Below are 13,518 nucleotides of genomic sequence, written 5' to 3'. Positions count from 1 at the left end.
AAGTCTTTATGAAGTAGGTGTGGCGAAAGTCAGGGAAGCTGCAGACAAACCTCTGCCACACATAGGCTTTTTGCCAAGGGCCCCAGGGCCTCAAATCTCTCTTGTTTTCTTTCAGTCAGACTTGAGGGACATGGGGTGTGGGTAGAGAAGAGTTTTAGTACTTCCACGAAGTTGCTGTAGGTATTACCGAAATGCTATTGACTTAGTGACTTTTAAAGAACAGGACTGAGATATACCTCTGCCAGCCAGAGTCCACCTGAGAGTTTGTTTTGTGAAAGGAGGACCTGAGCTGTGTTGGGCAGTGAAAGCCCCTCTGGGAGAAGAATGGGATAACTGACCTTCACCTGCTTGCTCTGTCTCTGTTTGTTCTAAAATACCAGCCGAGCAAGCTCTATTCTTACTTGTTTCTGGGCCCTACCAGGTCCTAGCAAAGTGCTGTCAGAGACAAAAGGGCATGGGCTTTGGAGTTAGAGTTGGATTCAAATCCCCACATTTCCTTCTCTGAACATTTTTAAGCCTTTCTTATCTGCACGACTACTTCCCAAAGAAAGTCCTCGTCTGCCCTCGCATTCCCCTTGAACTGCATCACATAGTGTCTTCTCTTCTTAGCTAACCTCACTATATGCAAGTGTTCAACCTGCTGTCTTATCAGAGAGCCTTTTTTTTTTTTTGTACTGGACTTAGAGCTCCTTGAGTGCCCTCGGCATGTTCTGGTTCCTCCAGCAGTTCAATTACAGTAGGAGACATGTTTCTCTGGTTCTGTTTGCTCTTGTGTCTGGCTGCTGGGTTCCCAGCTGCTAGAGGTCTTTAGGGAGCGGCTATCCTGAGAGAGAGGCAGACACCATAGTCTGTCCATGGGGATAGGGGTGTGAGCCACTGGCCAGTTATCAATTCTTTAATAGGCCCCAAGTTGCAAGGGCTGTTAACACCTAGGACATTCCCTGCTGGGGGACAGAGACAACTCAGCTCCTCCTTGAGGACAGGGAGAATCCTCCCAGACCTCCAGCTCTTTCAGCAACACTGACATGGAAGTCACAGACCTGCCCCTCTGTGGCCCATGGCCTGTTCAAATTGACTCCTAGATACCACAGTATTCCTCCTTTTTCTTGCCCCAAGACTTTTTGAGGCTTGTTTCCAGGATCTCCTCTGGCACAGAGGTAGAAATTCCTGTTCCACTCCTGTCTTATATGCCCCCACCCGAGCCACTGGCACTGCCCACACCTTTCAGCCTTAGCAGCTCCCTAGCTTAGGAGAACAGAGCAGCTGGGCTGCAGCTGGGTTGGGATGCATCGTGGATGTCACAGAACAAACTGCCATTTTCCCAGACTCCTCCTTACCCCTCTGGTCTAGAATCTGTAATATATTTTTAAATATTTTAATCTTTGGTCTCTTTGGAATTCATTTTGGTGTTTGAGAAAGGGCATTCTGGAACTGAGATCCTGAACAATGAGCCTGGTTCTGAGAGTGTGGAGAAAGCAGAATAGAGGACCAACCAACGAACACTGCGGGGCTAAGCAGACAGGAACAGGAAGCAAACCGGAAGGAGCAAGAAGCTCGTCCCTCTTTTCCCAAGAGAGAGAGAAAAAAGGAATCTTTTCCCTCGTCTGGTCCTCCCCGCTCCCTCTTGCGCCCCCTGTGGGTCGGTCTACAGGGAGTCAAAGTAGAAATGGATTTTGAGTCTCAGTCAAGTCACGAATTGAGTGTAGAGGCATACTTCAGAAGTGGGGGGGGACAATAGCTTAATGATTAGCGCATTAACTTTATCACAAATTAAATGGCCATATGTCCTTGGGTCTAGTTCTAGACTTTATTCTGTACCAATGATTGATCTATTTATTCTTTACCAGTAACAAACTTTTTATCACTGTACCTTTTGTACATGTTGATATCTAGTGGGACTAGTTTTCCCCTCCTGATAATTTTCCAAAACAAGTTTTCTATATTAATTAATTTATATATAATTGTTTATGTGAATTAGAATTAGCTTGTTAGTGATTGAGGTTGCATTGAATTTATCTATTAATTTAGAGGACTTGAAAAGTTTACATTTTTGAGATTTCTTTTCTTGCTTTCTTCTTTTTTTTTTTGTCTTTCTGGAGACAGAGTCTTGCTCTGTCACCCAGATGGCGATCTCAGCTCACTGGAACTTCTGCCTTCCAGGTTCAAGCAATTCTCCTGCCTCAGCCTCCCAAGTAGCTGGGATTACAAGCACGTGCCACCACATCCGGCTAATTTTTGTAATTTTAGTAGAGACAGGGTTTCATCGTCTTGTCCAGGCTGGTCTCAAACTCCCGGCCTCAAGTGATCTGCCCACCTCAGCCTCCCAAAGTGCTGGGATTACAGGCATGAGCCACAATGCCTGGCCTTGAGATTTCTTATCCAGGTTATATCTTTCAATTTGTTAAAATATTTCTTCGAGTTATCACAATAGAGTATTAAGTTCTTATTTATGTACATACTGTGGACTCTTAACTTTATTCTAAGGCATTTTCCCTCCATTTTATTGCTAATATAGAGGAACACTTTTTTCCTTATTATATTTTCTTCTTGGTAAGGGTCTGTATGAAAAACTGGCTTTTTTCATGTATAGGTATACTATCATCTATTTAACCATTATGCTATTTTGGGACATTTAGATGATGCTGTTTTTCTCCATGGTAAGTTACATCATAGAGATTATTCTTTTTTTCTTTTTGAGACGGAGTCTCGCTCTGTCGCCCAGGCTGGAGTGCCGTGGTGTGATCTCGGCTCACTGCAAGCTCCGCCTCCGGGTAGAGGCAGAGCCATTCTCCTGCCCCAGCCTCCTGAGTAGCTGGGACTACAGGCACCTGCCACCACGCCCAGCTATTTTTTTGTATGTTTTAGTAGAGACGGGGTTTCACCGTGTTAGCCAGGATGGTCTTGATCTCCTGACCTTGTGATCTGCCCGCCTCAGCCTTCCAAAGTGCTGGGATCACAGGGCTGAGCCACCGCGCCTGGCCATAAAATCTCTATCTCCATCTCTGATTTTTTTTTCTTTAGGGTAAATTTTTAAGAATTCCATTATGAGGTCTAAGTATAAGAGCACTTTATTAGCCAGGCGTGGTGGTGTGCGCCTGTAGTTACAGCTACTGCAGAGGCTGAGGTGGGAGGATTGCTTGAGCACAGGAGGTCCAAGCTGCTGTGAGCCATTATCATACCAATGGACTCCAGCCTGGGCAACAGAGCCAGACCCTGTCTCAAAAAGAAAAAGAAAAATAACATTTTATTTATTTGTTCATGAGACAGAGTCTCACTCTGTCACCCAGGCTGGAATGCAGTGACATCATCATGGCTCACTGCAGCCTCAAACTCCTGGGTTCAAGTGATCCTCCCACTTCAGGCCCTTGAGTATCTGGAACTAAAGGTGCTTGCCATCACATCTGGCTAATTTTTTTTCTTTTCTTTTTTCTTGTAGAGACAGGGTTTTGCCATGTTGCCCACGCTGTCTTAAACTCCTGGGCTCCAGTGAACTGCCTGCCTCTGCCTCCCAAAGTGCTGGGATTACAGGCATGAGCCACTGCACCCGGCCCTAAAAAAAAAATTTTTTTTTTAAAGAGATGGCATCTTGCTATATTGCCCAGGCTGGTCTCCAACTCCTGGCTTCAAATGATCCTCCCACCTTGACCTCCTTATAAAGCATTGGGATTACAGGTATGAGCCACCATACTTGGCCTGATAAGAGCATTTTAAAGTCTGAAATGGTTTTTCAAAAACAGTGTCCACTTACTAGCAAGGACAAGGGCTCCTGTGTCACTGATCCATGACCAAAAATGGATATTATATTATCCTTTTCTGCAGTAGGTTAATAGGATTTGATTTTTAATAGTACCATTTTGCACCACTTTGGTTGTTAGTGATGTTGAACTTTTTCATGTTTATTTGAATTGCTGATATTTAAATAGTCCTTCCACGATTTTTTTGGAGTTCTTCTTCACTTTCTTTTTGACATTCATTTTCTTTGAAAGAATTCCAAACTTAAAGAAAAGTTGCAATAATCGTATAAAAAACCCATATGCAGTCTATCAACTTGTTAGCATTTTACTACATTTGCTTTGCTTTATTATTCTCTGTGTGTGTATACATAGTTTTTCTGAACGATTTCAAGGTAGGTTGTGTATCTCATGTGTATTCCATAAAAACAAGTATATTCTCTCACTGTACTCCACTACAATGATCAAACTCGGGAAATTCAGCATCATTACAATACGATTATTTTATCTACAGTTCACATTGGTTGCCACAGTTATAGTCAATATAGTTATAGCAACACTTTCCAGTACAGTATCCAGCCCAGGATGATATGTTGCATGTTTTCATCACATCTCTTTGATTCCTTTAATCTGGAACAGTTCCTCAGCCATACTTTGTCTTTCATAATACTGACATTTTTGAGGAATACAGGCCAGGTGTTTTATAAAATTGGGGTTTGTGCAATGTCTCCTCATGATTAGATTTAGAATATGCATCTTGGCTAAAATAACCACATAAGTGTCCCCATTCCTTTTTAATAAAAACAGGTTGGAATGTACTGCTGACAGCTTGACAATGAGGGAGGAAACCAGAAACGGAAAACAGATAGTACTCTAGTGTGGGTGTGGAGGTGAGTCCCTCCCTTGCAGCCCTGAGAAGTGATCTTTACTAGGTCATAGGGTGAATGTGTAGAGCAGGGAGGTTGAGAACCATCAAGAACAAGCCACTTAGTCTTATAGGCCTGGAATGTCACCTGTCCATGGCCACTAGTGCTCAGGGGTGGCACTGCCACAGATATTTTAAAAATGTGAGTGGAGGAGGGGAGAGAAGGTGGTTGATGCTGAATTCCATTTCAGCCTGTGGCAATCAGGAGGCAAATACCTTCCTGTCTCAAGCTTCCCAGTCTCCCTAGACCAGCTGAATTACGGAAGGGCCAGGTGGGTGTCTCAGAGCACAGCAGCGGAAGGACGAGAACCCTGGTCTTAGCAGCTAAGGAGAGGAAACTCCAGGCTGAGACATTTGGAGGCTCCCTCTCTCCTGACCTCTTTCTATCTCCTCCTCACACCCTTTCTGCTCCTAACAGCTCCTCTGCAGGTCACATGCCCAGAAGCCACACATCCCTTACTTTGGGAACTCTATCCTTTCCGCCTCTCAGTGGAAAACTCCAGAGCTCAGGCTTTGCCCAAAAGTTAATGGAGACTCCCCTCTGCCCAAGTCTGTCAACTCTGAAGTGTGAGGAATAGATCCCAATTCCACCAGCAAGAGTCATAACTGTTCAAGTTATCTGTGAGCAAGCACATCTCTCCAAAGCAATTATTATTATTATTTAGGACAAAACACTATCTTGTCCCAGAGAAGGGGAGCTAACTCTTGGACTCTGTTTTTCAGCAGGATGGCACTGAGGAGCCTCTCCTCCATCCTGTTCTGGGCTGGTATAACTAGAGCCACCATCTGAACTGAGACGGGTTCATCTTAGCCATCCTGACCCCCGGTGGTGCCAATTCCAGGTAGCCTCTTTTGAACCCCGAGTATGTCCCTTGGGAGATGCCACTTTTATCCTGCACAATTACCTTACAGTAATCATAAATGCTGACTGTGACTCACTCACAATGTAACATTATAACAAATAAGCTCTGTTTAAGAAAGCAGGGAAATTGATCATTTTCAAATGTGCACCATCCAAACTGTAATAATAAAACTTTTCCACCCAAGTACGTTGACTCACACCTGTAATCCCAGCACTTTGGGAGGCCAAGGTGGGCGGATCACTTGAGCTCAGGAGTTCAAAACCAGCCTGGCCAACATGGTGAAACCCTGTTTCTACTAAAAATACAAAAATTAGCCAGGTGTGGTGGCATGCACCTGTAATCCCAGCTACTAGGGAAGCTGAGGCAGGAGAATCGCCTGAACCCAGGAGGCGGAGGTTGCCGTGAGCCAAGATCGCGCCACTATACTCCAGCCTGGGCAAAAAGACTGAAACTACATCTCAAAAAAATAAAAAAATAAAAAATAAAGGTGAGGAGGCACAGGTTACAGGTAAGTCATAAATCAATATATTGGTTTAACCTAAAAAGGCAGGACATCTCAAAGCTTGTGTATGTGTGTTAGGGGGTGATTAGGAGGGGCCCACAGGTCATAGGAGGATTAGAAGATTTTCTTTTTTGTTTGTGTTTTTTTTGAGACAGAGTCTCCCTCTGTCACCCAGGCTGGAGTGCAGTGGTGCAATCTCTGCTCACTGCAACCTCCATCTCCCGAGTTCAAGCGATTCTCCTGTCTCAGCCTCCTGAGTGACTGGGATTATAGGCATGTGCCAACATGCCCAGCTAATTTTTGTATTTTTAGTAGAGACGGGGCTTTGTCATGTTAGCCAGGCTGGTCTCTATCTCCTGACCTCAGAGGTGATTCTGCCTGCAGCCTTGGCCTCCCAAAGTGCTGGGATTACAGGCATGAGCCACTGCGTTCTGCCGATTTGCAGATTTTCTGACTTGGTTAAGGAAGTGAGGCTTTGCCTAAAAATTTGTTATCAACAGAAAAGAATGTTAGCCCTGGCTCATGGGTCTGACCTCTTCCAGGCCTCTCAGGAAGAAATCTAGAACAAAGGACAGCCAGTAGAGTTCAGTCCTCAGTTCCACCTTATCAGAGGTCTGTGTGCCACAGGATTCCTTTGGTAAGAATCTGGGTTTCAAAAAAACAACTCAGGGACATATGTTAAGATGTTATCTCTACGTTCTCCTGACTCTAACTTCCTTGGCTATTGTTTTAAGCTACTATTACCTTCTAGCTTATCGAGTTGCTCATTCACTTCTTAAGGCTAGCTAGGTCCCTGGAATTTCCTTCAAAGGAACTCAAGATTTTACTTTATTTCTATGCTTTGGTGCCCTCAAGTCCCTAGGAGGAGTCCCTGCTCCATCTCAGTTATACCAAGAGCAATCAGTGTTATCAACCAACCTTGAGCTCCTGTTTCGTTTCTTTTCCATTTCTTCCCATTCTAATTGAATTACTTGGAATAGTATAAATTTGTGCCTGTTTATTTTCTTTTGTCTAAATGTATGGCATAACCCATATGCCCCTTCTCTCAACAGCACAGTTTAATCTGATTAGTGACGGAGAGAGAATTGATAATGATCCATGAAATCCCTATAGGATTGTGTTCTAGATATCGTCTATGATAAACCACTTGAAATCTCTATTTCAAAATCTTGCTGCGTAGTCTCTATAAAAATTCTTCCATATCTTTCCCCCTAAAGAAATATGCAGGTTCTTATTGCTGGAAAGGGGACAAGTTTTGTGACTGCGATCTTTTCTTATGACGTCACTGTGGAGAAAAAGGCAGATTTTGCCTCAAGCTAGAAGATGAGAAAAGGCCCTGTTTAGCTGGTAGGGAGGAAGGTGATGACTGCTGCCGAAGACTCAAGAGTCCAAGGCAACCGGTTTCTCTGTCTCTCTCCTTCTCTCTCCCTCGCCCTCTCTTCTTTCCTTGTCTCTCCCTCTCTCTTCTCCTTTTTCTTCCCCCAAATCTCCTCCCCTCTCTTTCTCCTTCTCTCTCTCTCTCTTCCTCTGTCTTTTTTCTGTTCCCCTCTCTCTCCTCTCCCTCTTTCACCCCCTTTCCCCTCTAGAACCTGGAGTTTTGCATATTCATTTTGCATGCAGCTTCCGTCTTGAATTCTCCTTCTGTTTTGCAAAATTACCTTTTGATTGATTTTACTGTTTTGTCCAGGTATAAAATTATGAGTGTATCAGGTAACAATAATAATATTGTTCCTTACCTTTCTTCTAGTTTCACCTTTTATTTATTTATCTCTACTCTCTGATTCAATGGTTGGCATATCCAGAAAAGTGTTAAAGTGTAGCAGATTTGATTCAGTTCATCATTAGGCACGACACATACTTTTCATTAGAGACATAAATTTAATTTTATTAAAGAACACATCCATTCCTATTTTATTAGAAGGAATTTAAAACTAAGAAATTGATTTTCAACTTTTTCAAATAATTTTGAGGATCTATTGAGATGATCATTTTTCCCCTTTTAACCTATAAACGTAGTGAATTATACCAATAAATATCCCTAAATTATTCTAGCTTTATTTTAAAAAAATAAGTCCATTAGGCTATGGTTTAGTATTCTTTCTATGTGCTGCTGAATTCTATTTTATATGTATGCATGCATCTACATACATACACACATGTGTATATAGGTGAGATAGGAAAGGAAAAGGTGATATTTTCCTTTCCTGTACCTCCTTGTTATGTTTTTAATGATATGGTATCAATGTTATGCTGGCTTGGTTAAAGCAATTTGGAAGATATCTTTCTCACTTTATTCTCTGAAATTGTTTAAACAGTATTAAACATCTTTTGTTCCTTGAATGTTTATTACCACTCATCTGTGGAAACAGGTGGCCCAGAACATCTTAAGGTGGTAACTGACAAGTTCTCAACTTCTTAGGTAATTGGTATTTTAAGTTGTCTATCTTTTTAATGGTTAATTGGGTAATCTATTTTTTCTTAGAATATAAATTTCCCCCCAAAATTTTCACATTTCTTTCTGGGAGTGGAACAAAATATCCTTACAAAATGTCTACTTTTCTTGGCACCAGTGGTTTGGATCAGATTAGTGTTTGGTGGTGCCTGTGGACTGGGGACCCTGGGGATGGGGATGAAGGCTGGGCTGAGCAGAGGGAGCCCAACTCCCTTCCCTGCCCCCCACATCTATTCTGCCCTCACCTCCATTTCAGCCAAAGTAGATATACTTTATATTTGGAGTTTTAACTTAAAGATTTCATAGAGGATTTGGTCACTAGAACAAAAGCCTAAAGCACCCACTAACCCAGAACTGTGATTTTAAAAATAATACATTTGTCTGTATGATTAAGTATAATCATATAATAGTTTTGTCTCCCCTTGACACCCAAAAGAGAGTGGGAGTGAAAGGTGCCACTGTTCCTAGAGGAAGCGATGTAATTTCTGACTCAACAGTTACACTATAATAATGTAATCTGTAATATAAGTGCATATGACTGCCATTCCTCAAGGAAGAGAAAGTGAATAGAGGACAGCCTCCCAAGAAGACAGACTTGTTCAAGCATCTCTCTCTGCCAGACAGATCTCCACTGCCCGGGGGAAACAGAGTTAGCTTAGCACCATCATTATTATTCCCAAGGTATTTTCAGAAATATCACACTGGAATTAAACAGATGATACTGCAGACACAATTTAGTACCTGTCAGTTGGGTAAACTGGGTGATTTTGGCACAGGTGGAAGTATGGGGGCTGTTTATGCTTGAGGGAAAAAGACCCAGGAACCAGGAGATCAATCTTTATATATCAGAAGAAAGAAGAGATAAGGTGTATTTCATGTAAAGGCACGAAGCTGAATTAGGACTGGAAGATGCTATCAGAGACAGATGTTAATGTTAGCACAATTCAAGGAATAATTTGCTAGTAGGGCAGAATGAAACAGCTAGAACCTGGAAGTGTTAATTCTCTATCACTGGAGGTATCCAAGCAGATGCTGGATGAGTGGGGTCAGGGATATTGGAGAGGAACTATGAACTATGCAGTTAGGGATGAAGAAAGAGACCTGTACAGCTGCTTCTAAAAACACCGCCCGGCTTGTAAATGTCTGAAGTTGGCTTGTGTGGCCACTAGATGTCACTCTGTGTATCTGCAGTAGCAAGATTGTTTCTCTTCCAGGGCAAGTAGAAATCAGAACCTTAGACTAACACAATACAGTGAAATTTTATTAGCAAAATATACATCCTTATCTTATGCAATTCAATGTTTTTTTTTAAAATAGAGATAAGGTCTCACTACGTTGCGCAGGTTGGTCTCGAACTCCTGAGCTCGAGTGATCCAATTCATTTTTAACAAGTATAAGAAAACTTAAATATATCACTTGAAGCAAAAATATTCCAAGAACTATTCTTAAAATCGGATTCACTTTCTAAAGTTTCCTTTTAAATAAGTCTTTCGATATTCTCAGACTTTGATATAACTTGCCATAAAACTGCTGCTTTTCATCCACAGCAATTTCTGAACCTCTTGTCTGTCTTCTGTGTCTATGAATAGACAGGCAAAAGAGGTTAAGGAATTTGTCCAAACCCTTAAGTAAAAAAAAATGCTGGCCGGGTGCGGTGGCTCACGCCTGTAATCCCAGCACTTTGGGAGGCTGAGGTGGGCGGATCACCTCTGCCTGGTCAGGAGTTCACCTTGGACTTGGTCAGGAGTTCAAGACCAGCCTGGCCAACATGGTGAAACCCCACCTCTACAAAAATACAGAAATTAGCCGGGAATGATGGCGGGTGCCTGTAATCCCAGCTACTCGGGAGGCTGAGGTGGGAGAATCGCTTGAACCTGGGAGGCGGAGGTTGCAGTGAGCCGAGATCATACCATTGCACTCCAGCCTGGGTGACAGAGCAACACTCTGTCTCAAAAAAAAAAAAAAAAAAAAGGCTTCCCAATTTTTATTGTGCTGAATTTTGGAGGCTCAGGAAATGCTACAACTTTATACCCTGTTGAACATTCACAGTGGACCTTTGCATAATAAAAGCTCTGAGAAGTCTTAGAACAAAGAAACCTATGAAAATTTAGCCCCATAGACTAGGACACTGTGGCTCACACTTGTAATCCCAGCACTTTGGGAGGCTGAGTCGGATGGATCACTTGAGGCCAGCAGTTTGAGACCAGCCTGGCTAAAATGGTGAAACCCTGTCTCTACTAAAAATACAAGAATTAGCCAGGCATGGTGGTGTATGCCTTTGTCCCAGCTACTCAGGAAGCTGAGGGACGAGACTTGCTTGAACCTGGGAGGCAGAGGTTGCAGCGAGCCGAGATTGCACCACTGTACTCTAGTCTGGGCGACACAGCAAGACTCTGTCTCAAAAAAAAAAAAAAAAAAAATTAGACCCAAAGTCTTCAAAACATGTATAGCCACCATCTGTCTACTTCTATCTATATCTATCTATTTATCATCATCTTTTTTGTAGAACATGACTTGGCATCTATCAGAATACAAGCTTTCCTGTTGTGAAATTCTGTAAGAATGTCAAATTTGAACTCATTACTCCTTGAAGTTTATTTGATTTACTAGGCGGTGTTTAATGATCTGCAGTGCATCAAGAAAAAATAGCCTAAATTTTCTCATAGCTAAAAATATATCCAGTCATTAAAATAGATTATTCACAACCAGAAGCTCTCTAAGTGAAGAACTTATCTTTTCTTAGCCATTCAGGCAAACTGAGTGCATTAAACTAAAGCCTCAATGAAAATTTCCACTCCTTCCTTATTCCTCTGATTTCCCTGATGAATCCAGTAGGGCTGGTAAGTTGCTGTGAGAACCTTCTCACGTCCCTGTTCTAAATCTAGAGCTGAGACACTCTAAGGGCCATGCATCATGCTTTCGTGGCTGCTTTCTTGTGTGGTTTTACCATGTGTTCAGAGTGCCTTCATCACAGTTGATTATTTATTGAGTCTGGTGTCTGCTGAAGCTGTCAGACACAGGACTAAACTCAGGAGATATCATCTGAAAAGTTTAACATTTCCTGCAAATGGACTTAGGGTGAGAGACCATTATATGCCACATGACTTGGCTTTTGAATGGCAGCTGATGTGATTGTGATTCCTTACTTCCATGTGGGTGACAATCACAGAGGACCCCTCCACCATCACTGAGTGAAGCCTTTTGGTCTCAGCAGGCTCCTCACAGCGGTCTTCACGTCCTTGTTCCTTAGGCTGTAGATGATGGGGTTGAGCATGGGAGTCACCACCCCATAGAAAAGAGGGATGAGTTTGTCTGAAAGATCCTCTTTGTCTGCTCCCATGGAGTCCTTAGACTTGGGCTTCCCATACATGAAGAATAAGGTCCCGTAGAAGACAATCACCACAGTGAGGTGGGCAGAGCAGGTGGAGAAGGCCTTTCTCCTCCCCTCAGCTGAGGGGATCCTCAGGATGGTGGCGATGATGAAGACATAGGAGAAAGAGATGAACAGAACCGGGACTCCCAGGAAGATCACATTTGTCACCTCCATGCTGATCACATTGATGGAAATGTCAGCACAGGCCAACTTGAGAACAGCCAGAATCTCACAGGTGAAGTGGTTGATGATGTTGTTCCCACAGAAGGGCAGCTGAATTGCCAAGGATGTGTGTACCACGGAAGCAGCACCACCAATAGCCCAGGAGCTGGCAGCCATGGGCACATAGGCAGCCTTGCTCATGATCACAGGGTACCTAAGGGGGTTGCAGATGGCCACATAGCGATCAAACGCCATCACACTCAGGAGCAAGCACTCTGTTCCTGCCATGGCAAAGGAGAGTGCCATCTGCACAGCACAGGCTGAGAAGGAGATGGTTTTCTGGGGAGTCAAAAAGCTGTCCAGGACCAGTGGGACTGAGGAGGTAGTGAAGCAGATGTCCAGGAAGGAAAGGTTCCCCAGGAAGAAGTACATGGGTGTGTGCAGGCGGGAGTCAAGGATGGTCACCAGGATGAGGACCCCGTTGCCCAGCAGGATCACCAGGTACATTAGCAGGATGAGCACGAAGAATGTCTTTTCCAGCTCTGGGTGGGCAGAGAGCCCCAGGAGAGTGAACCCCATCACAGGGGAGGTCTCATTGGCTTTTTCCATGTGATATCCCCTCTGCCATCAGCAAAGTACTGAGCAGCACATCAGGCTTTTTGGAAAGAGTCCTAGGCATCTGATATGTGGTCAAGTTCCACTGCATAATAGAAGAACATACCTGTGCAAGAGAAAAATGATGAAAAGAGACAATTGGGGGTATCTTAGAAGACAGAAGGTCAGAGCTGAACAGGTAGTGGGTGAGGGCCTCAAATGTCCAGTTGTGCCTGAGGGATTTTTCTGATATTGCTGCACCCTCTCGGTGTCCACAAAGGTAACAGAGGCCTAGGGAGGAGAAGTGACCTGTCCAAATCTTCTGAGCAAGTTGGTGACAGAGACAAGACTTGAACCCAGCAGAGCATATCCCTGGCCCAAGGTGGGTTTTTCCTCTGCATTATGATTAAGTACTAGGAAATGCTATGAATTATTTCTCTTTAATGTAAATCCACAACAATTTCATTTGATCTGGGCTTTCTTAGATTCTCAGAGAGGAAAATTCCCAAGAAGATGCAATTCTTGGACCTAGAAAGTGATTAAGTTTCTTTGAACTTTGATTACACGTGGGAGGAAATTGTGCAAAATTGTTCAACTGCATTCACACAGAAACCAGCCTAGTTAATACTCAACCATAAAGAGGATTACTTCTTCAGTCTAGTGACACAGGCTTGAGCATTGACAGAATAGATCTGCCTATTTGAAATATAGATTTATTTCTATACATGGGGAGGTCCTATAGCTGGGAAATTTATGAAGCCAACAAATGGATTTGTTGGAGTGACTGAACTCACAACACTGTGCAGCTTACCAATTAGTTAATGCAATATTAACAACCACACTCTAACTACAGTTATTGATAGTAGAGTATATGGCATTAACTTCTGATCCCATCTCATTAGGATGCTTGTGAAAT

General features: G+C 43.1%; 1 protein-coding gene across 1 annotated transcript; it reads right to left on the bottom strand.

Moving 5' to 3' along the window:
• Window positions 1–11,632: 11,632 nt before the first annotated feature.
• On the bottom strand, window positions 11,633–12,665 carry LOC112608308 (olfactory receptor 2S2). The gene has a single exon (XM_025360125.1). It carries the CDS (start codon window positions 12,615–12,617, stop codon window positions 11,658–11,660), a length of 960 nt encoding a protein of 319 aa, XP_025215910.1. The 5' UTR covers window positions 12,618–12,665; the 3' UTR covers window positions 11,633–11,657.
• Between the last annotated feature and the right edge of the window lie 853 nt (window positions 12,666–13,518).

This window comes from Theropithecus gelada, chromosome 15, assembly GCF_003255815.1.
Source record: "Theropithecus gelada isolate Dixy chromosome 15, Tgel_1.0, whole genome shotgun sequence".
Classification (NCBI taxonomy): Eukaryota; Metazoa; Chordata; class Mammalia; order Primates; family Cercopithecidae; genus Theropithecus; species Theropithecus gelada.
The sequence above is the reverse complement of the archived record's forward strand: the minus strand, read 5'-3'. Positions and strand labels throughout refer to the sequence as shown.

Excerpts from the sequence above, each read along its gene's own strand:
- LOC112608308 (XM_025360125.1), bottom strand. The coding sequence starts at position 12,617 with ATGGAAAAAGCCAATGAGACCTCCCCTGTGATGGGGTTCACTCTCCTG.